Here is a 21,960-nt window from a genome sequence, read left to right as displayed (position 1 = left end):
CAATGGTTCAACAGCAGTTATGCTTGTTGTTACCAAGGCCATTTCAGAGATCTTAGAAAAAGCGACACAGGAGAAACATACATCTATATCTTTGTCAAACAGAAGAATTCAGATAAGCAGATAAACAGCAAACAAACCAGCAGGTTAGCCATTATCTGAGCTGCCTCTGAATTCAGCTACTGTTTTGTGTTAACTCAAAATAAAACAATAATCTTCAATTACCAAGACCGCAACAGTCAAAAGGAGATTGGGTTATTTTTCACCTGCAGCAGTTCTGTTCTGGGACCTCTACTCTACTCTACTCTACTCTACTGTACTCTACGATAAGATAAGCTAAGCTAAGCTAAGCTAAGATAAGATAAGATAAGATAAGATAAGATATTACTTTTAATACCTATGGCATGCTGTAATTACTGTTGAAAAATATTATGGTCAACAGCACTGAACACTGCACCGAGGTCCAACAGGACAAGAACTGAGATGAGTCCACTGTCAGAGGCTGTAAGAAGATCATTGTAACCTTCACTACTGCTGTTTCTGTACTGTGATGAATTCTGAAACCTGACTGAAACTCTTCAAATAAACCGTTCCTCTGCAGATGATCAGTTAGCTTGAATTAGCTAAGTTAGCTGGCTCAAGTGATAGCTTTTTAAAAAATGGTTTAATTACTGCCACCTTAAAAGCCTGTGGTACCTAGCCCATTAATGGAGATAGATTGATCACATTTAAGATTGAAGCATTGATTAATGGTAGGACTTCTTTGGGCAGTCTTGTAGGAATGGGATCTAATAGACATGTTGATAGTTAACAGGAAGTAACTATTGCTCAGAAAGATCAATCAGAGAGAAAGAGTCAATAAATAGCAGTAGTATTGAAAGTAGCTGTACATAATTATATGTCTCTGAGATAGTTCTGAATTTTTTTTTCCTCTAATGGTTAATTTTTTTTTTTTTTAAGAAATCCATGAAGTCATTACTAGTTAAAGTGAAAGAAATACTCGGCTCTACAGAGCTCTGACTCTGGGCTTGTTCTTATTTTCTTCAATTAATGATGAATAGTAAGATGTCCTAGCTTTACGGAGGGCTTTTTTATAGAGCAACAAACTCTTTTTCCAGGCTAAATGAGCATCTTCTAATTTAGTGAGACACCATTCCCTCTCCAGCTTATGAGTTATCTGTTTTAAGGAGCGTAAGTTATACAGGAGGCCAGCACTTCTGATGCCTGTAGTGATGGCACTGTTATCTTAGCAATTACTAGCATAAATAGCATAAAGTTGTCTTAACTGATAGAAATATGGTCAAAACTACCCAAATTAGAAAACAAGTAAAATCTGAGGAAGGAAAATTTCCAGGCACATTTACTTCTATGGAATATGGTATCTAGTCAACTAATCTAAGGTACATTACAAGAAAATACAGCTCCTGACACAGAGAACTCCTGCAAGTGTCATAAATCACAGTGCAAACACTGCTTTCTTGCTGTGGGGGCTGCTATATTTAAGAGGCACATTTCAATTCAGCCACCACAGCCAGCCTAAATGTGCTAATGATTTGAGTGATGGCAGGGAATAATCCACCAGAGCTCAGGCCGGCAGACGCAAATTAGACATGTAAATGCTGACCTTTACCAATGGCATTTGAAATGAGCTGTCGGAAGTGATCTGGCCCAGCGCTTGCTGTCACCTTTCAGCTAGATCCTTGCGCATGTGTGCCGTAAAATGTCCGACTTCACGCCTCTGCCTGCCTGGTCGGTCTGCTCTTTTGAAGCCCTGGTTAACCTTGACCTCCACAGGGGCCAGGTTATGTTTCCATTTAGCCAATAAGCATAAATACAGTGTGGCAGGCCCTGCATTTCTTTGCAGAAGTGTGGACACCTGCATGATGTTGATATTGATAACCAGACTGTAAACAGGGTCGCCTCAAATAACCAGCTAATAATGAATTGCAAATAGGGCTCGGGTATTGATCTGCCATTGGCATTTGGAATGTGTGGAAAGGACGGGTTAGGGAGGGGTTAGGTTGCCAATGTCGATGATTCATCAAGCAGCTCCCTTTTGTGCGAGGTGGCCTTTGACTGTGAGCTTGTCACTTGCGCTTGTTATCTGCTGTTGCTCTCCAGCTTAACGCAAAGCCCCCCTCCCCAACACAAAAGGCGAAAGGGTGGACGGGGGGGGAAGCCAATTATTGGACAGGCTGCCTTGATAGTGTGGCTTAACAGCTGGTTTATTGAATGGAAGATGGGAGGGTGCTGCTGTGTGCGTTTGAGAAAAAGGGATGGTGAGGAAGCATAAACCTTTGGCTGCGTGCCATCCTGGTGAGCACTTGTGGTATCCTCACTCACTCTGCTACGTAGCATGCACTCATTCTCCAGGGCACCTAGCTTATCACTGTGTCAACATCTTTATGGGGCTCTAAATATACTAAGATCAATACAAAGTCTTCTGAGACATTCATCTACTGTATCACAGCAACAAAGATATTCATCCGGTTCGGTCTCTGCTTTGCAACTTGGATTTCCTAGAAGAGAGTCCTTTAACAGGCTCCCTATCATGCACCATATGTTGCTGCAGTTTATGCTCTTTCTGCAAGTGAGGTGAGAAGAACTTGGCTTAGCAAAAGACTTAAACACAGTTGTAAAAAGCTAATCAAAATATATCAATACAACTACTCTATCACCTGCAAAATTAATTTATTAACATATTGCATATGAAATGATCTGGCATCTAGTTTTGGCAGCGAAGAGCACAGCTTGGGGTCACTGGCCCTATAAAGATGCCAAAAAACTTACCTCACTGACGGTATACGCAAAGTCAAAGATGGAGATGTTGAATAAGAAGTTCTAAATATATGAATAAGTGTAGAAATACAATTTCTTGCTCTGAAACTACAAGCTTTTTTCCAGTAAGACTCAATTTTAGAACCGATCTATAGTGTTTCCCTGATTTTATATATATATATATATATAGACAGACACTGCTATCAGCCTGCCCTGTCCTATGTACAACAAAACCAATTCTTATTTTATTATTATTTTTTTAGAATGCAGATGCTCGGGGAAATTAGAAATGGTGTCATCTGCCCAGACACCATTGTGCAGAACACTCTCAGCACTGAATATTTGCTCCCAGAATATTTCACTCCCTAGAAACTGACATCACCCCCAAAAATCCATTATTTGTAGGGCTCTGCTTATTTTGATCACAGTACCTGTGTGCACACGGTAGTGGGTTTCCAGCTGGTGCTTGAGGCTGAACTTCTTCCCACAGCCGTTACATTCATAGGGCTTCTCCCCAGTGTGGATGCGCTTGTGGCCCTTCAGCGTGCTCTCATCTCGGAAGCAGCTCCCGCAGAACTCACACTCAAATGGGTGGTCCCCTGCTAAAATGTGGAAAGAAAAAAAAAAAAAAGATACATTTCCACAAACTGCTGATAACATTCAGCCATGAAAAGGCTAAAGACTGCACGCTGAACTCATGAAACTATAGACTGAAGGGCGCAGTTCACAGACTGCAGAAGCAAGAAGCTTAAGCTTTGTATTTATGTGCATGTACAATTCAAATGTAAGTATTACTCAAGTTATTGTGATAAAGAATAAAGAATAACACCAACAGTATGAAAATGGGTTGCACTTTCAAAAAAACAAAACAAAACAAAACAAAAAAAACCCAATGAGTATGCGACTGTGAAGGAGGCTGCATTACAAAATGTTTTCCGTTATCTGATTATTTTGTCGGGGTGGTGCAATATACAAGAACAGCATGCATTATCTTGCAATACGTACCCACATAAAGGCTTTAATAACAGCAGACCAATATAACCCATCTTTTGTCTTTGTCTACAAATCACCTGCACTGTTGTTCTGCTTTGTCTAAAGCCTTAAATAATTGTAGCCTGTCATGGCTGCTCACCAGCCATGAGATGTATTATTGACCATGCAGACCCAGTGTCACACTGAACTAATGGATCACCTGACTAATGTGCTAAACCTAGAATAAAGTAGTGAGTTTGTCATCACAGAATCTATTATCTTTGGATATATACGTGCTTAATCCAACCGATCCAAGTTCGGCATTTTCTTCATCTCTCACCGACCACGAGTCTAACACGAAGGCTGTTTTACAAAGCTGGTCAAAAATAGTTTAAAATGGCAGCCAAAATGGTGCAGACATATTGGTGTGATTCATGGAAACATTGCCATTGTTTGGTTATTTCATTTGGAGCATGATTTTGCTCTGAGTGAAATGAAGTTGGAAAGGAAAAAGAAAACCCATCCATGTCCCTAACAGGCCACACTAATGAGATTTAGGTGCTTCAAACAATCATACTGTGATGGTACTTTAAGGCCAGTGATGCACTATGGTTCACAGTTTGTTTTGTTTTTTTAAGTATAACAATAAACAGAAGTGTTTCATTTGGCTTTAACTCGTGTAACAGTGTAACAATCAAAATTACAGTATGTCATGATTAAATGACAATGGCCAAAAACGTAAATGAAGTAACAGACACATGTACCGTATCTTGACATTCATTGACTGGTTTCTATTAGCGCCTCCATGCCCCACTTCAATCCTTCCACACTTGGCAATTGTGCTCTTACTTTTCATTTAGATAGCATCACATTTCCTTCCTGAGACATCACAGTTATTGTAGACACCAGGCTGCTGGTGGTTGTATAGCACACATGCTTTCAGAAATGAAAATGATAACATCCTACTCCTCATGCTGCCACTGCATAGGTCCCCACAGGGCCGCTGTAATGCATATTCAGATGTCAGTGATCAGGGATATTATGATTTGCAGAAGCCTCTCACCGGCAGTCCAAAGATTAATTGTATTTCCGTGTTTGATGAGGAGCTGCTCCTTGCGTCATTTGCCCCCCCCGTGTTGCACTCTCCATCCAAGTAATGTTGTGGATATTTATTAATGTATTTCACTCCACCGCTGCAGGTTTAAGTCACCATCAGTGACCTATGCCTTTCATTATCTGCCTGTCCAAGCAGCAACGTGTCAGAGAATAAATTGCATTTCTCGTTATGTGCTGCTACCAATGCCCCGCTGTTAAGAGACTATTTCACTTCCATCCTGCATATTTTATTTAAGATTTTATGTATGCACATACAGTATGCATGCACGTAGCTGGTTTATTTAGGAGAAGAGACAAAGGAAGGATGAGAATGCAATGTAAACTGGATGCTCTTTAAATCTTTACATGCTGATCACATTTTGGGTATGTTATACTTTTATGGAGGGAAACGTTTTCAAAGCTTTCTGATGTTGGATGCATTTCCATTAAAAGGCAGGCTGGGGATGGAGGGGTATAGGGGGAGGGATAAAACTGATGCAGGGATGGAGCAGGGGATGTGGGTGTATATGGTGGCAGTGGTGGGGGCTGGGTAAAAATCAATAAAAGTGACAGTCTTTATTTGTCTGCATGAAGTTATCAGTGGCTCCCGCTGTAAGACATTGTGCTCTTTCTAGCGTTTCAACCAAAGCAGAGATCACAATCCATCACAGAGCTCGGTGGGCTTGCACAACGCTGCAAGAATAATAATTGAGCTCAGATTCACCTGCCTTTAATTAAGGCCTCCGATCAGACCAGCAAGTGGGATGCTAATACCCGAAGAAGGTCTACGGAGAGCTATTTACGTTTAAAGTCCTGTTGCTGTGCTAATCTCTGCTGCTAGTGAACATCAAAAATCTTACATTAGTAGGAAAGAACTTGCTTTATTTGATAATGTAATACAAGATTCCTGCATCCTCACTAAAAATAACTGACAGAATATGTACTCTGTATGTTAGTGGTGGTTAGTTTTATTAAAATGCACAAATTTGAAAAACAGTAAAAATTTTTGGACTTCTCTCAGAGCTTTATAGATGTTCTGAAGCATAGATATGGTTTATAAATCACTCCAATTGAGCCCATTTAAACTGACTTTATTTCAAGTTACTGTAGACAGTCAAGCAACTCTTTCATTTTCAGCAACAATAAACGGACAAACAAAAAAACAAGAAGGAAACTATCTCAAAACATAGTTAACAACAATGGGAAAAAAACACTAGTTTTCCTATACACTAGCACACAAATCAATGCTACAGCTAGTGCTTATGTTAGTTTACTGCACTGGCTACTACTACTTAGCTAATAGACAACAAATTTATAATATTCAGGCTTAGAGACCCACTGCAAAACTAATAAAAGGCATTCTGGTGTGAGGAGAGGCTGAAAAATAACAACAGTATAAAATACAGAGGGGTTGCAGTCTTACTCAAACACCCTGTTGCTGGATGCTCCTGTTATCTCCCATTGCCACTCGGGGACGCCAAAGTGCAAAGTTGCACTGCAGAGTTTTATATAAGTCAAATACAATTCCATAATCACATGGTGAGAATGTAAAGGAGCAGACATGGCTTCATTTTGCCAGGATATTCTCATGGGAGGCCGAGAATAATGGAGACGCGTCCTCTGTCCATCCCAAATCTGTTACTATTACTTCCTCCATCTCTCCATCCTCCATTTCTTTTTCCCTTCCTTCCTTGTTTTCCCTTTTTTTCTCATTTTTTTTTTTGTGTGTTATCTCTCTGGTGTGACCACATGGCAGGGACGCGACAGATGAGGACCCGGCAAAGTGAGGTGGAACCACAGCATGGTGACTGAACCCAAGGGTGCCCCCGAGCATCACCACCTGCGTCTCCTGACCCCCTCCTCATCACCTCCTTTTGACACCCCAAAGGACGGCTGAGGGTTCCTGTGCCCATGGGCACACGGTGCGTGTTCATTATATACGGTAAGAGGCTGTAAATCACCAGGCTCCATCACTGCCAGGACCAGAACTGCCTCATTCTCTCTCTCTCTCTAAATTCGATTCAGCTCTCTCTCTCTCTCTCTCTCTGGCTGTAGCACTATCAAATACAGCTGCGAACACAAAACACCCCGCCACAGCAGACAGCAAATTGGCCCGGAGTTTAAAAAAAAAGAAAAAAAAACAGACACTTACACACAGACAGTGCACAACAACAGAATATTAATGAAGGGCTGGTCTGTAAAGAGAGAGTGTGTATGTCTGTGTGCATGCGGTGCCAGGGAAGAGAAATAACACAGCTGCTGTGACTGCCACTTTTATAAGCCAGCATTGTGTATTTGTGCGCGAGTGCTCAAACCTATACTGTACTACATGCGTGAAATAAAGATAAAAATAAATAAAATAGACAGGCAACATGGCAGTAAGAACGCGCAATAGGATGTTAAGAGAAGGTAATGAAACTGCAGGTGGATGGAGGAAAATGAAAACAGTGATGGAGGGAGAGGGAGATGGCAAGATTAAGATGCTGAAATAAACACCATTAAATCTGTTTTTTTTTCCCCCCTTCCTTGTCCTAAATGCTGATCCAGTGTCAGAGCCCACACCAGCAAAGCTGCGTTCAATAGATAAAGCCGCAGACAGGTAAAATGAAGCACACGTAATGAATGTCCATAAAAGTGCTTTTGCTGCTTTCTGCTGTCAGCTGATACAACAGAACAACGAGTCAACCAATAACTAATATCTAGGATGCTTTGTATGGAAGATGAGCTGCCACTGTCTGTCCATTAAAATTAAGGCTGACTACTAGGAACTGAGATTTTGGTATTTGCTGGGGATTTTTGTCAAAATCGAGCTCTGCTTCTGGGAAAATACCTGCCAGCAACCGGTGCCTCCATGTTACATCTGCGTGCTGAAAACAACTGGAACAAAGACACCCTATCCAAACCTCATTTACCACACAACTGTCACACCTAAACACCAAAGTCTGCCACTGAAAAGCCATTATTATGGTAATATAATATGGATCAGCATTTCTCCTGCGGTGTTTTGTTTCAATTACTTTCCATCTTTCAGTGTCTGCCTTAAGTCCAGATGAGAGGAAATACATTTTTTCCAAGTCTGAGCGAAGCAGAGCACTAAATCTGTGAGCAGAAAACTCCAATAAGAAAAAAAAAAAAATACCCAAACAGGTCAACCATCACTAAATCAGAATAAAGAGCAGACGGAGCGCTGAGTGAAGAAGACTGAATAAATTTTATGACTTAACTTGGCATATGGCTAACCGCTTTTTCCCAAAATACAAAAACAATAAGCAAAAATGGCAGCATATGAAAAGTTTTCCGTCTCCCTTTGCACATCATAAGCGCCAGTCATCCCTGTCAATCCCACCAATAAGTACTGGAAAAAAGTAATGAAAAGAGGAGGATAGTGTACCTTTAACCTGTCCTGCAGCAATAGATAATAAGTACGCCACATATATAATATATTAGCAATCAAGAAAACATACATCAATCTTGCATCTTACATTTAAATTTGTGTGATGAGTCATTATGAATACAGAGAAAATATTTAGTCACGTGTCCAATTATCAAAGTATTTGCTTAGCGATTACTGTGCAACATTAGGTTTGAGAATATGGATAAAATTGTCTTTGACGGTGCACGCCGTTTATCAGCATTGATATGACGATATTTTTAGGACCACAACTAAACCTACAGGGAACAGCTGATGGTTCCCATTTCACCTTTTTTTTTGGATTACACTAACTTAACATAAGTAAAGAAAATGAGTATCATTGTAGAAGCTTCTGTGACTTGCAGTATATGGGGGGCTTTGTTAATGCGGTTTGTTTTTAATCACTGTCTTTGGTTGAGCTGTCTAACAAAATCCAGATGAGAAAAGATCCTAACTGATAAAAGCATACAGATGGACATCATTTATTTACATTTACAGGCTTACATTACTTCAGCTTCGCCTCTGGGGCTACATTCAGACAGCCCTAACGTCTAATTTATGGAGCTTTACAAATACACCCCCTCTGAATGTTCACTTATCTATATTTCTTTTTGGAGGGGATATTCTCCTAGAAAATACAAGAACAAAACTAGCATGGACAACGCCCTTTAGTTAAGGTACACATCTAACACTTGCTACAAGTAAAAATAAGTTAATTAGTGCATTATTAAAAGAGCAATTCTTTGATTGATAATCAAATTTGAAATTATTTGTTGGAGTCTAAATGTGAGACCAGGCCAACACCCCTGCGCATGTTTGATGCACACTGTGAAACGTGCAAACACAAAACAAAGGGATCACTTGAGGTGCGTGCAACACAATGTCACAAAAAATGTGACAAAAATCCGAAGGTGAACTTTGCTCTGAGAGAGAGTGCACGTGCCCCTGTATCACATGAAGCTAAAGTTATAAGGCTGATTCTCTAAGGTGGATACGCTGTCTAGCTGTCTGTTTTTAAGCACTATTTTTGCCTCGTTACCAAGCAAAGTGTGAATGAGATTATTAACATCAAAGTGTAAATGCAGAGGAACACCATGCCTCCACTTTTTTTTTTTTTTTTTGGAGGGTAAATTAGACCTATTTCTGGCGCCTATGATGGCTGTGTGAGTTGCTGACTTTATAATCCCCTGACAAAAGGCTCTGCATCATATTTAAACGATTGCTTTCACGGCTGGCTCATTGTGATTTAACACACGCCCACAGTGGGATGAGGTTCAAAGTGGCAGGAGGCTGCGGAGTCTCATCTGCAGCTTCGCTGACGAGCTGAGGTGACATTTGCGTCGCCCGGGTGGGCAGGTGGATCAGAGACGCTGCATGTGTCCCCTCCAATGTCTGGTATATAGAACAGATGTGCGCACTGCTACTGTACAGGCGGCTCAAGCAGCCACGTCCCCCCACCCCCCTACCCCCCCGGCTTCTACCACCATCACACACTAATGGTGTATTTGCCTGACTTGTAAATAGGGCCGACTGCTCTCATCTCACTGCCTTTCGTTTCAAATATTTATCCGTGAGCCGGTGAGCTAAATCGGCTCTGACAGTGAGACTGTTATTTAAGGTCGCAGACAGGCGGCTGGCTAAGAGACAGAGAGAGAGAGAGAGAGAGAGAGAGGGGGAAGAAAAAAGCGTCCATCCCTTGCCAGTGAAATGGGATTCATTTCCATGTGTTCATATTCTGTCATGGCTACGGCTTTTTTTCTCTTTACTCTGAATGGCCGCATCCGTCAGGCTACCTCTGCTCCCTTGCAAAAATGTATTAGTATCCTGGCCTCATCTCAGTAGAGAGCTAGGCACTGAAAGAATTACAAGTTGGCATAAGAAAAAAAAACAAACAAAAAAAACCCCCCAGAAAAAACAAAACAGCAACAACAAAAAAATAGTTGCTGTAAATACGCTTTCTGTGACTGCTGCAGAATTCATTTAGCGTTGACCTGAATTAATGCTGTTTACTCAGCTGAGCGAAAACAGCAGTGTAACAGGAAAGGGGTAACAGTTCACTCAAATTTACTAAAATAAAACATGCCTTCTTGCTTTGCATCTATATTTGTCAGTGACAACCCTGCTAATTGTCCTACACTGGCCATACTTCTTTTTTCAAATTCAGCTGTGCTATTATTACACCTAATTATACTTTATGGTATTCTAAAAATTAACTCAGATTACCAGAAGTTTTGGGTACTGCTAGACATCATCACATTTACTGGTCTCCATTAAACACACACACACACAAAATTAAGAACATGTAAGCAGAGCATCAGCTGGAACAATAATAAATGCAGATTTTATGGAACCACAGGGACTGAATTATAGGTCTAGTAGGTGTGGGCATCTACCATAAATAAAATGGAAATCCGACATTAGTATGAGCTAGGTTTACAATTTGTTCTGCCAGTATTAATTCCTACTAATCATTTCTCCAATAGTCCATACTTTGGCGATTACTAGCGCTTCCCTCTGAAAGTCCAAGCTTCGAAGCATCAATCAAAGATCCAAAGATTATTTGAGTCAAGCATTTGTTTATCTACATACCCGTTCTCCACTCCTGGCTAACTGATAAGAGAACTGGATATCTGATAGGGAATGATGCTCTTGTTATCACCCATACGGTCTATTTACCTTTCCATTTAAGGATCCTACATGTGATATAGGTCCCTCTTTGTATGAAGTGCCTGAAGTTTCAGTGTAACAGTTACTGTGCTTGTTGCCTTAAAGGAAATTGAAGTTAGTGACGCTGCTACTGTCTGTTTCTTTTCCTTTCCCTTACCTTGAGTTGGCCGGGAAAATGTTTTATGCTAAAGTAAACTCACAGCAGCTTTTGGACTTTTGAAGAAGCTTAAAAAGTTCTTCAAACATTGTGAACATAAGCTAGCACATCATTCACAGCAAACATGGAAACTATGCACAAAGATATTATTTACTTCATAGCAGGCAATGCTATGAGTTTTATTTAATGCTTTTGTTTACGCATTTTCATGCTGTTTAAAGCAAAGCTAAAATTTGCCAAAAAGAGCTCGATCTGAGTGCTGTTTGGCTCATTATGCTAACAAATGGAAACAAAATTCTCATTAAGGGGAAGCTGTGAAAGCACACTGATAACTATGAAAAAATGAATGCACAGTTCTCAGCTCTACAGTATAGTCCAAGCTCTGTAACCTCTGACTGTCACTTAACTAGGAATTACAGGGACTAACATACTTTTTTTTTTGTTCTGGGCGTGCTGCCTTAGCATTAGGGGTACAGGAAGGAGGTGGTTTAGACATCTAATTATGAGGTCTACCAGAATCCTACTTTTGGAGGCATTTTGAATTAAAATCAGAGCAGACCCTAGGACACAGAAAAGCAGCAAAGGGATTACATATCCCATTTGGTGTGGGTACACGAAGGTTTCCTAAGATCAAGATTGAAAATGTATTGTGGACTCAAAGATTACTCTACTGCACTAAATTTGCTACAGTATCACCATAATCCAGAGCAACAGAAGAAGCTGAAAATGAATAGCTGGATAATTCCCTGTGGAGCACCTCAGCGATTTAAACTATACCATAGACTTATCAACGTAGCGGCGATGGATAATGACTGCTCCCACTGACCTGTGTGTGAGCGTAGGTGACGCTTGAGTGCAGTATGGCTGGGGAAAGTCCGGTTGCATTCGCTGCAAATGTAGCTGCGAACGCCGGCGTGGACTTCCATGTGCTGCTGCAACGCCGTCTGGGTCTGGAAGCGCTTCCCACAAAGCAGGCAAAAGATGGCCATGTCGGACCCTGCGCAGAGGAAGATACAGGTTCATTAGTTTCAAACATGACTTCATTTCATTCATAAAATGCCACTGATGCAAAGGATTTATTAAAACTCGAGGCTTTTGATATTGACTCGTATGTGTCTTTTTGTGTTTCCATATCTTTGCAATTAAAGGAGTGACTACAGCCTCATGGTTGCCTGCATTACCAAACTCAGATCTAAGTTGTGTTGTGCTCATTTCAGGAAAAACAAAGCACTGTCACTATGAAACATACAGCAGCACTTCAGTGGAGATCCATAGTGACGGCCAAAGTCAGCTTTTCTCAAACAAACTGCACGAGGTTGTGTAAGCTTACAGTGATGAAGATACGGGATAACAACACAGGTATGACGTTGAGAATTCAGGCACATCATATTTTACTAAAAAAAAAACAAAAAAAAACTTCTTCACAAGTGCACGTAAACCACACTGTATTTATAGGATTAAAGTTGCACGCAGTACTCATGTTTTAGGGTGGGTGTGCAGAAAGATAAAGATCTCCTATGCAATACTTCAATCGCATCTTGACTCCAGCGAGCACTGTGCATTTTTCTTCAGCAGAGATAAAGAGCCCACAAACACAGCAAAACACACACACACACACGTGAACACAACCACACACACACACACACACACACACACACACACACACACACACACACACACACACACACACACACACACACACACACACAGTTGCACGCTCCTTTGAACACACTCCCTTCACACTTTTTCAATTACCAGGCTGGGGAAAACTCTGGGGAAGGACTGAGTGTTTGGAGCTCAGTTTCTATTTCATCAGTCAATAACACATCTTTGGGGCAAAGCTGACACTAATTTAAAAATCTATGAAGAGCAGCCCGCCTCATGTTCATAACCACTGGAGGAGGAGGCGGGCCCACGACAGCCTCCACACCAGATCAATCACTGTCTCGGCTGCTCTACACGCTAAAGAACTGGGATGAAGGGGGGGGTATAGTGCTGGAGAATGATGATAGGAGGAAGGATAGAAGAGTTGTTGGAAAGCAGGTAAAGAGAGGAGATCTGGTTTTTAGCAGAAGAAGGTGATGCAAAAAAAAAAAAAATCTCACTTTGCTACATGTAGTGGAGAAAAATAAATATTGGCAAACCTTCTGCTTCTGACTTTAGGACTGTCTCTGTTTCTCTTGTACATGAAGGGAATCAGGTGTGTCTACAGGAGTGCAGAGTTTTCATTAGATCCTTGGTGAGCACTCATGACTGAAAGCCTGAGGTACTAATCTTCCAACCCCACATGTGATATCAGTTACATTCCTGCTCCTTGAAGTATGATTCCTAATGTGCTGCTGACCAACTCATTGTTTCAACATCAGGGCAGCTTTTATGCCACTTTTTGCATTTTAATTTTTCAGAGCATATTCGTGCTACCTTGAGGCTTTTAACTCTAGTTTTCTCCAGCTCAAACCTCTCGACAAATGTCAGTTTTCTGTTGCTGTGTTAGTCATTTGATGCATTTGATTAGCCACTGTTGAAGGGGTTTCCCCAGCTCAGAACATTAAGTGTCTGTTTCACAAAGAGCTACAGTGTAATAATCTGTGTAAATGTAATCTGAAAGTCGCAGGTCAATACAGCTAAACTTGTTTGCACTTTTTTGGAGTCTCCTCACCTGTGCCTTCTTGTCATCTCTACCTTAATCAGTGAAAAGGCCGCTGAATGTGCAGGAGGAAGAACATGAAAATGGTTTAAGAGGAGCAGAGGTGGAGTGGGCATCAGAGAAAACGAGAGAATGGTGGACGTGGGGGGGGGTGGTGGGGTTGGTTGGAGACTTTGGCCAAAGATCAAGAATTAGAGAGGAAAAAAATGGTTTTGGAATGTAAAGGTCAGCAGACCTCTGACCTCAGGTTTAGGTCAAGGCACGGTGGAAATCTGAAACCTAGATACCAACGCACACACTCTCACGCAAACACAGAAAAACAAAGCCGTGGAACAAAAAGTGGAAGCACAGAATGAAAAAGACTACTTTGAAGTGAGGGCAGTTACAGTGGTGTGGCACATTATGGCGTACAATATGCGTCACCAAGTGTGTATCAGCTTGAAAAGAGGTCTGACAGTGACCGCTTTTATCAAAGCAACACAATCTAGCTGAGCAAGTGGCTCAGAGCATGAAGAGCTGGTGTGACAAATACAGACAAAAATGCACTGGAACAAAGGTGGTTAATTCAAGCCCACCAGGAAGTGACGGCCATTTAAACACGCTGCCTTCTAAACAACACACACACACAAAGAACTCATAAATGAACACATTTATGCAGCTTGAAGGGCTGCTATTAACAAATGTTTGAGGGATTCTTCCACAAACATACATCTTAGTACAACTCACTTTCATGTGCCATTGTCATGTATATTAATTTTAAGATACAAAACCCTTCAGGACCTGTAAAAGTTATGACAGCAGCAAATGAGGAAGTCAAATTATGTTGCAGGGAAGAAGTTGGTATTTCAGGATGACGGAAATCATGATCTTCCCCTAAACATGTTTTGTGCTTAAACCTAACCAAATGTTAATTATTGCATGGGGGGGGGGGGGGGTTCCTGCTGTCATTTTCCCCACTGTGTCTTTTTCTGTCATCAGTACGCTTTTATGGATCTTATTAGAGTGCAGGAATATACCTACAGAATACTGCTGGAAGCTGGAAGACTGTCTACAGCCTGTGTTTAATTAATTGCAATAAAAACACAGTGTAAAAGTGGTTCATCTGAAACCAGCAATTAAAACATAAAATGCAAAAATCCAAATTCAGTCTTTTAAAACTTTCCGCAAAAACTATATGTGACATCCCAGATTCCAGATGTTTCACCTTCTCTGTTCAACAGTCGAGCAGGAAATTGCTTCTTCCTTGCTATCATTCGCCCTTCTTGCTTGCAAAGCGCAGTTTGTAGAAAAGTGCTAACACTGATTACAGTTTGACAAAATTAAGTGGTCCAAACTCCGGTACAGGGAATAATTGTGTGTTGCAGTAAAGTGAGTAAAAGGGTTGTCAGCCGCTGATAGATGAAGAGAGCAGCGGAGAGATAAAAAAAAAAGGAAGGAAAGGTGGGAGAAAAGTAGTTGACCCAGGAGGTCCATTACAGTGTAAAATTGAGTCAGCCCAAAGTGACACCTGAAAGGAGGAGCTGTGGAGCCACAGCGGCGGAGGGTTCTTAGTCTCAGTCCTGTTTGGCTGTTTTGGAATAATTTACCTCCTTTAACCAGCCTCCCTCTACTTCTCGTGCCATCTATTTATAAAGGCTTGGGCAGTTTGTGGCTGCTTGTGTGTGAGGCCACAGCAGTGCCGGCAGTATCTTAATGGGCCTGGAGTGGCAGGGCTGCTGTTATTTAAGTGGGGATGGACACAGGCCGGTAATGGAGAGGAATACTCCCCGATGGGAGGTGACAGTGGCCGGATGAGCAAGGCGCAGAGAAATGGCCTGTGGCTAGATGCTAGCCATTGAGGCTGGTGCTTTCAGCAGCAACAGGGTAACCACCCACCACTCACACGCCTACTCAAAAAAAAAAAAGAAAAAAAAAGTTATCCATCTTGATTAACAGCCTCAAAAACTTATCAGAAACTGCTTTAGCTGTCACCTTCCAAAAAACAAACAGAGCTGTTATCAAAGATGAACTGAACACTGTACAAGGAGGACTTTTCTCACACCACAGGATACAGTCTGCTACCGATATGTGGCCCCTACTGGGAATACTCTGGATCAGGCAAGGGTGCTGTGTGGTTCGAGTGTTTGATGCTGGACACATGGCACCCACTCATTTGCCGCGCTTGTTTCACATGGGCACAATTGGACGTCACACGGACTCTGTATTAGGGGATCTGGCATGTTGAAGACCGTTTTAATGTTTGGGACATTTGCATTCTCACAGCTCTGCAGCCCTGTTTGGTAATATCCAGAAAAGTTCAGGGCTGCAGTGCATGTGTGAAAACAGCTTAAGCTTCAAAACCTTTAGTTATAAGTTTTAAATTCCACCACTGTGGCCAAAAGTTGAATTAAATGTGGAGCTGACAAAAATGCAGCACCATTAAGAAGCATCAGGATCTCGCTACTGTACGTTTTCTAGGCCCCTTGACGATAGTCATTTTGAGGATACTAAGGCTTAAAGAGAAGTGAATAAAGTGCATTAAAATGAATTTTGGTGAGTGGTAAAATGTAACTACAGACCTCAAAAGCTCCCCACAGACCTCAAGGTGCTGCCACTCACATACTCCACATGGCAGCAGTCTATCCTCCTCGATTAGAAGCTTAGCAGCAACCTGAGATATTTGCAGCAACTCAGAGACGTTACTCAAGATGAGAATTAAAGTCCTTATGCTGCTTTAAATCCTTTCTGAATGCACATTTCCTGAACTGTAGTTGAGAGAGTTAAATGCATCCTGACTGTGGTCTGCAATGCAGCGTGCTGAAGAGAGGAACTGCCAGAGTTAATGAGGCAGAGAGCAGCGGGACCTCAGCACAAGGTGTTCAATCACAGGCCATTACCACAGCCCTCAACCTCTGTTACTGCTTGCTCTTGTCAATAGTAATCTATAGCAAGCTATACTTTATCTATACAGAGAGCAGAATAGTGACTAAATGTAGGTGTCTGTATCCTAGTGCACCAGTATTAATTGGAGATGTAGAATAGAAAGCTTTTATTGTCATCAAACAGACTATGATGAAATGTCTCAGATTGAGGTGTAATAACAGAAACATGACGCCAAAGACGCCACAACATGTGATTCTGAGCTGCTGCCTTGACAAGAATTTCAACTCACCTAAATGTGATTCATCTGGATAATGAATGTTCATAACTGATCTGGAAATGGAAGCTTGAAAAAAATAAAATAAAAACACACCCAACTGTCCAGCATGAGGTTTAAATCCTGGAAGGCCAGTGAATACACCCTTACTTTATTGTTGTGAAGAAATAACATCTTTTACCTTAAAAGTGCCCTCTTTTGTTTGATGACAGATTCACGAGTGGCTCAGTCAAAAAAGAAATCCAGCTATTCTCAGAAGCAAGCTGTCTTCTGAGCTTTTTCACAGATGATCAAAAACTACCTGGAAATGACTCAGTCTGACTAAGCCATTTCCAGCAATTCAACCAACAGCTGACACTTTCCCGGGACGCACTGGTTTGGTTTGGTTTGTCGAACCAGACCCTTTCATTCCTGGCATGTCCTGTTTAGAAGGAATGACCATCACAGCTGAAAGTTCAGATCATTACGCTGTTAATAGGCTTCTTTCATGTCTGTTCCTTTATTTCCTTGCCTTGAACTATCTTTGCTTTACAGTACACCAGTCTGAACACCAGTCAGGCACAACAACATCCACCCTACTGGTTGCTCGCCTATCCCCCGCCATCTAACTGACAGTCCACACAAGCACCAGTCACAACAGCCCTGCCTGTATTGGCAGGACAAGGTGTGAGAAATCAAAGAAACAGCGATATTCCTGCTGCTCTTTAGCTTTGTAAAGTGTTTGCTGTACACCTGCAATCAGACTTCATCACATATCAAGTCGCAGCCTTTCTGAAAAGGTCGCAGAGCACTTTTATACCACTGCCTCTATGGGGGTGTCACCAGAGATATGCATCTTAAATAAATAAATAAGCGCCTTCTTTAATTTTCTTTTATACGGACTGAAAAGGGTCCCTCATATGATGTTAAGCTACATCCCTGCCCCTTTGGACAACTGTCGCTTGCCTGAGCAGCGCCACAAAAAGTTTCTTCCAAAACACATCAACAAAAAAAAGAGAAAATTCAAGAAGCAGTTAAAAAAAACATCTATATTATATCCATATCATTATTATTTGTCTTAATACTAATGTCACTGGATTTCTTTACAAACTGCATTTCTTTCTGCAGTGTGGGGGATTTCCTCATTACTGCGTATTACACAGTGACAGACTCTTAGCCTCATTCAGTCTTAGCCATTGAAACAAACTGTTAGACATATGCTCCTCAGTATGATAATGATTGCACCAACAGATGATCAAGGAAACAAATTTGTTTTTAACAGTCAAAAGAAAAATGGCTGGGTGTTTGCCGACCAAATCTTCACAAAATGTTCAGGGGATCAATATTCAAGTGGGAAACTGTTTTAGAGCTTTTCATTGCGTTCTTGAGAACTGTACATTTAAACTGATTGTGCAGTAAAGCTACCACATGGCGCCAAGCAGAAGCTGAAGAACTGCCAACGCAGATGCAGAAATGAGGAAATAAGCACTCTGTTAAAGTAGTTTACATATTGTGCATTGCATCTGAATTACATCACTCTGCACACCCTTAGCAAATGATCTGTTTGTTACATGCAAATAGTTTCAATTTGGCAAGAAAACAATCCTGGTCTAAGTTAGGACTACTTTTATGAGCTTTTCATCCCCTGTGGTCTGCGCTACATCCTGAAATCTCCTCAGATTTCCACTCCAAGAGACGTTTATTCGACATGTTAAGGATTTTAGTGTTGAAACCTGTTGCTGCTGGAGACATTTCATGTTTACCTCAACTTCAACAGACACAGCTTTTCAGAATAATAACCTGTAGGTGAATGCCATATTCACTATGCACTTTTCAATCAGAGTATCCTGTTATCCAACCAGGCACAGCACTCTCATAAATCCTCTTTTCTCAACTCACACCATCGGTATAGTTCCTCCCGTGTGCTTCAAAACACAGATACATAACACGGAAAAATAAACACAGGGGTCTGGCATCTACCGAGGCATCCCGCGCTGTTGTGCGCTTGTGTATTCGGCACGAGGAAGAAAATAAGATGGAATGTTTGCGCTGCTGCTAATTCATTTAAAACACCTCCGCAGAATTATTTATTGATCAAACTGGAGGAGGGAGGAATGACTGCTAAAATGAGGCTTCAGGGTAACGGAGAAAGGGAGCTCTACATCTGAATAAAACCGCTGGATTGAGGCAACAGAGTATAAAATGGTTACATCGAACCAGGCAGAGATTTAATGCTTTCTAAGGTTATGCGAGGTCATGAACATGTTTTCCCCTTGTACATGAAAAACAACCCTATTTTTAATTGAAAATACCCAGTGGCTGATACTTTTGATGGACAGCTCTGCACCACGCAAGTGCAATGCCATAACTGGCTGCACAAAATCAATTTATTTTAGCCTCTAAAAACATATGGGAGATATTTTCAGCTTCCAATCAGAAATGGGCTGCTAAACTAATATCTGTGTGGACAAACCTTCTATCAGCAGCTCTGAACTGCAGATTAGGAAACCAAGAGGCGGCTGAATAGTTAAAAGATGATTAATAAAAGAGGCAGCATTGAGGCAGTCCTAAAAAATAACGTGGGATAGAAAACCACCTCCTGCTCAAAACTAGACATGACCTGTGCTGAATGCATGATGTATGACAAAACATTACATGTCAAAAGTTGGAATTCAGTGCCTTACATTACTCCAATAAACAGCAACCTGTGTAAACCTTGTATTTTAATTGTAATTATATTAATACTACCACTACCAATAATAAATATTAAAATAAGAAGAGAAATTACATTGTAATAGGATAGGTTTTTATAATTAGGAAACATATAAAATTAGAGCAGGCTACAACATTTTAGCTCAAGTGCAGTTAAAGGCAAGACAACGAGTAACTGAACACATTCATACGAGCCTGCCAGTAATGACACGGGACTGCCAAGGAGTCAGTTCAAAGACCCAATAACTCTTCACATTATTCATGCAAAAGAAGTAAACAAGAAATCAAAGTAAAAGGCAATCTCTATGATAACACAATGCAATAGCACACAGTCAACAGACCCTGCCCCGCTGTGTGTTGTTTTGTTTCGTCCCTGCCTCCCTGTTCCATCGGGCAGTGATAATTCACGTCGGGCCCGCAGCAGCGCTGACATTGTAAGATGAACTGCTCCCAGCTAGATTAATGCCACCAGATGCCAGGCGAGATGCCATATTAATTACCCAGAGATAATGTCAGCACAACCATATGGCAGCTCAACTGGCCATTTAGTTGACAGGGAGAGGTCTTTATAGCGGTGCAAATTTCCTCATCTGCACAGCATTCAGAGCCCTGCCATATTCTCTCTCTACTGTAGCAACTGGAGCACTTCATTACTACTTGCACATTATTGCTCAAATTGTAGCGTTAGCTCAGTGTCTGTGGTGCGTTATGATGGACAATACATTGCAAGGGAGGCTTAATGACTGAGTGTTTTTCAGCATGGGTCTTTTGGAAAACAAAGCTGTGATTGAGGCATGCTAAATGGATAAGGTTGGTAATAATATCTGTATTTTTTTTTTTTTTTTATTATGAACAAATGAATACCAAGGCCAGCAATACATTCAGCCTTCTTCCAAGTACTGTGTGCTACTAAAGCCTAGTAGCTTATTCCTCTGTGCCACAGGGTTCTCTGTTGTCCAGTAAAATGTATAAACCCTGAACCCAAAGGGAAAAGTGAATGTAATATTTATGTAACATATATGTATATTAAAAGCCCACACTATGCATTCACTCACCCATCCAAATCACCGAATTCAGGTGTTCCAATCACTTCCATGGTCACAGGTTTATAAACCAAGAACCTTGGCATGCAGACTGTTTCTACAAACATTTGTGAAAGAATGGGTCGCTCTGAGTCATGAAATTTCCTCTCTGCTAAACCTTATACTGTGTATGTGCGTATGTATACAAAGTATGAGATGATTTTTTTCCTCACTCATTTTCACTATTGTTTCTGTCTTTTTAATGGCAGCACCTCCAGAAGGGGGGCAGCATGGCCACAGTTCACCTATCTCCCCATGTTTGTTTGTCTTCTTGGATCGGTGTTCTGGTAACCGTAATTTTCCCATTGTGGGATCAATAAAGTATCATCATCATCAAATATTCCACAGTCAACAGTTTGTGCCATTATAACAAAGTGGAAGCAATCAGGAACAGCAGCAACTCAGCAATGTGGTAAACCATGTAAAACAGCAGGGTCATCAGAGGCTGAACTGCATAGTGTACAGAGGTCACTGACTTTCTACCGTCAGTCGCTACAGACCTCCAAACTTCATGTGGCCTTCAGATTAGCTCAAGAACAGTGTGTAGAGAGCTTCATGGAATGGGTTTCCATGGCCGAGCAGCTACATCCAAACCTTACATCACCAATCTCATTGAAAAGTATTGGATGCAGTGGTGTAAAGCACACTGCCACTGGACTCTAGAGCAGTGGAGATGTGTTCTCTGGAGGGACAAATCACGCTTCTCTGTCTGGAAATCTGATGGAAGAATCTGGGTTTGGCAGTTGCGAGGAGAACAGTACTTATCTGACTGCATTGTGCCAAGTGTAAAGTTTGGTGGAGGGGGGGGGTTATGGTGTGGGGGTGTTTTTCAGGAGTTGGGCTCGGCCCCTTAGTTCCAGTGAAAGGAACTCTTAATGCAACATTTGGGACAATTTGATGCTCCCAACTTTGTGGGAACAGTTTAGAGATGGTTCCTTCCTGTTCCAACATGACTGCACACCAGTGCAGCTCCATAAAGACATGGATGAGCCAGTTTGGTGTGGAAGAACTTGACTGGCCTGCACAGAGTTCTGACCTCAGCCTGAGAGAACACCTTTGGGATGGATTGGGATGGAGACTGTGAACCAGGCCTTCTCGTCCGACATCAGTGTCTGACCTCAAAAATGTGCTTCTGGAAGAATGGTCAAAAATTCCCATAAACACTCCTAAACTGTGGGAAAACCTTCCCAGAAGAACTGAAGCTGTTGAGGCTGCAAAGGGTGGGCTGACATCATATTAAACCCTATGGATTAAGAATGGGATGTTACTCAGGTTACTCAGGTGTGTGAAGGCAGACGATTTCCCATTTCATCCATTTTATTCCTC

The 21,960-nt window shown here is 41.4% G+C and overlaps 1 protein-coding gene across 1 annotated transcript in view; it reads right to left on the bottom strand.

Moving 5' to 3' along the window:
- Positions 1 to 21,960, bottom strand: part of zbtb16a (zinc finger and BTB domain containing 16a) — a 136,831-nt gene that overhangs the window by 6,331 nt on the left and 108,540 nt on the right. Inside the window, exons 5-6 of the mRNA XM_030747115.1 lie at positions 11,905 to 12,075; positions 3,207 to 3,377 (exon numbers count right to left, since the gene is read on the bottom strand). Coding sequence (XP_030602975.1) covers positions 3,207 to 3,377; positions 11,905 to 12,075 — 342 coding nt within the window. The remainder of the gene's footprint in view (positions 1 to 3,206; positions 3,378 to 11,904; positions 12,076 to 21,960) is intronic.

This window comes from Archocentrus centrarchus, chromosome 14 (genome assembly GCF_007364275.1).
Source record: "Archocentrus centrarchus isolate MPI-CPG fArcCen1 chromosome 14, fArcCen1, whole genome shotgun sequence".
NCBI classification, from domain to species: domain Eukaryota; kingdom Metazoa; phylum Chordata; class Actinopteri; order Cichliformes; family Cichlidae; genus Archocentrus; species Archocentrus centrarchus.
The sequence above is the reverse complement of the archived record's forward strand: the minus strand, read 5'-3'. Positions and strand labels throughout refer to the sequence as shown.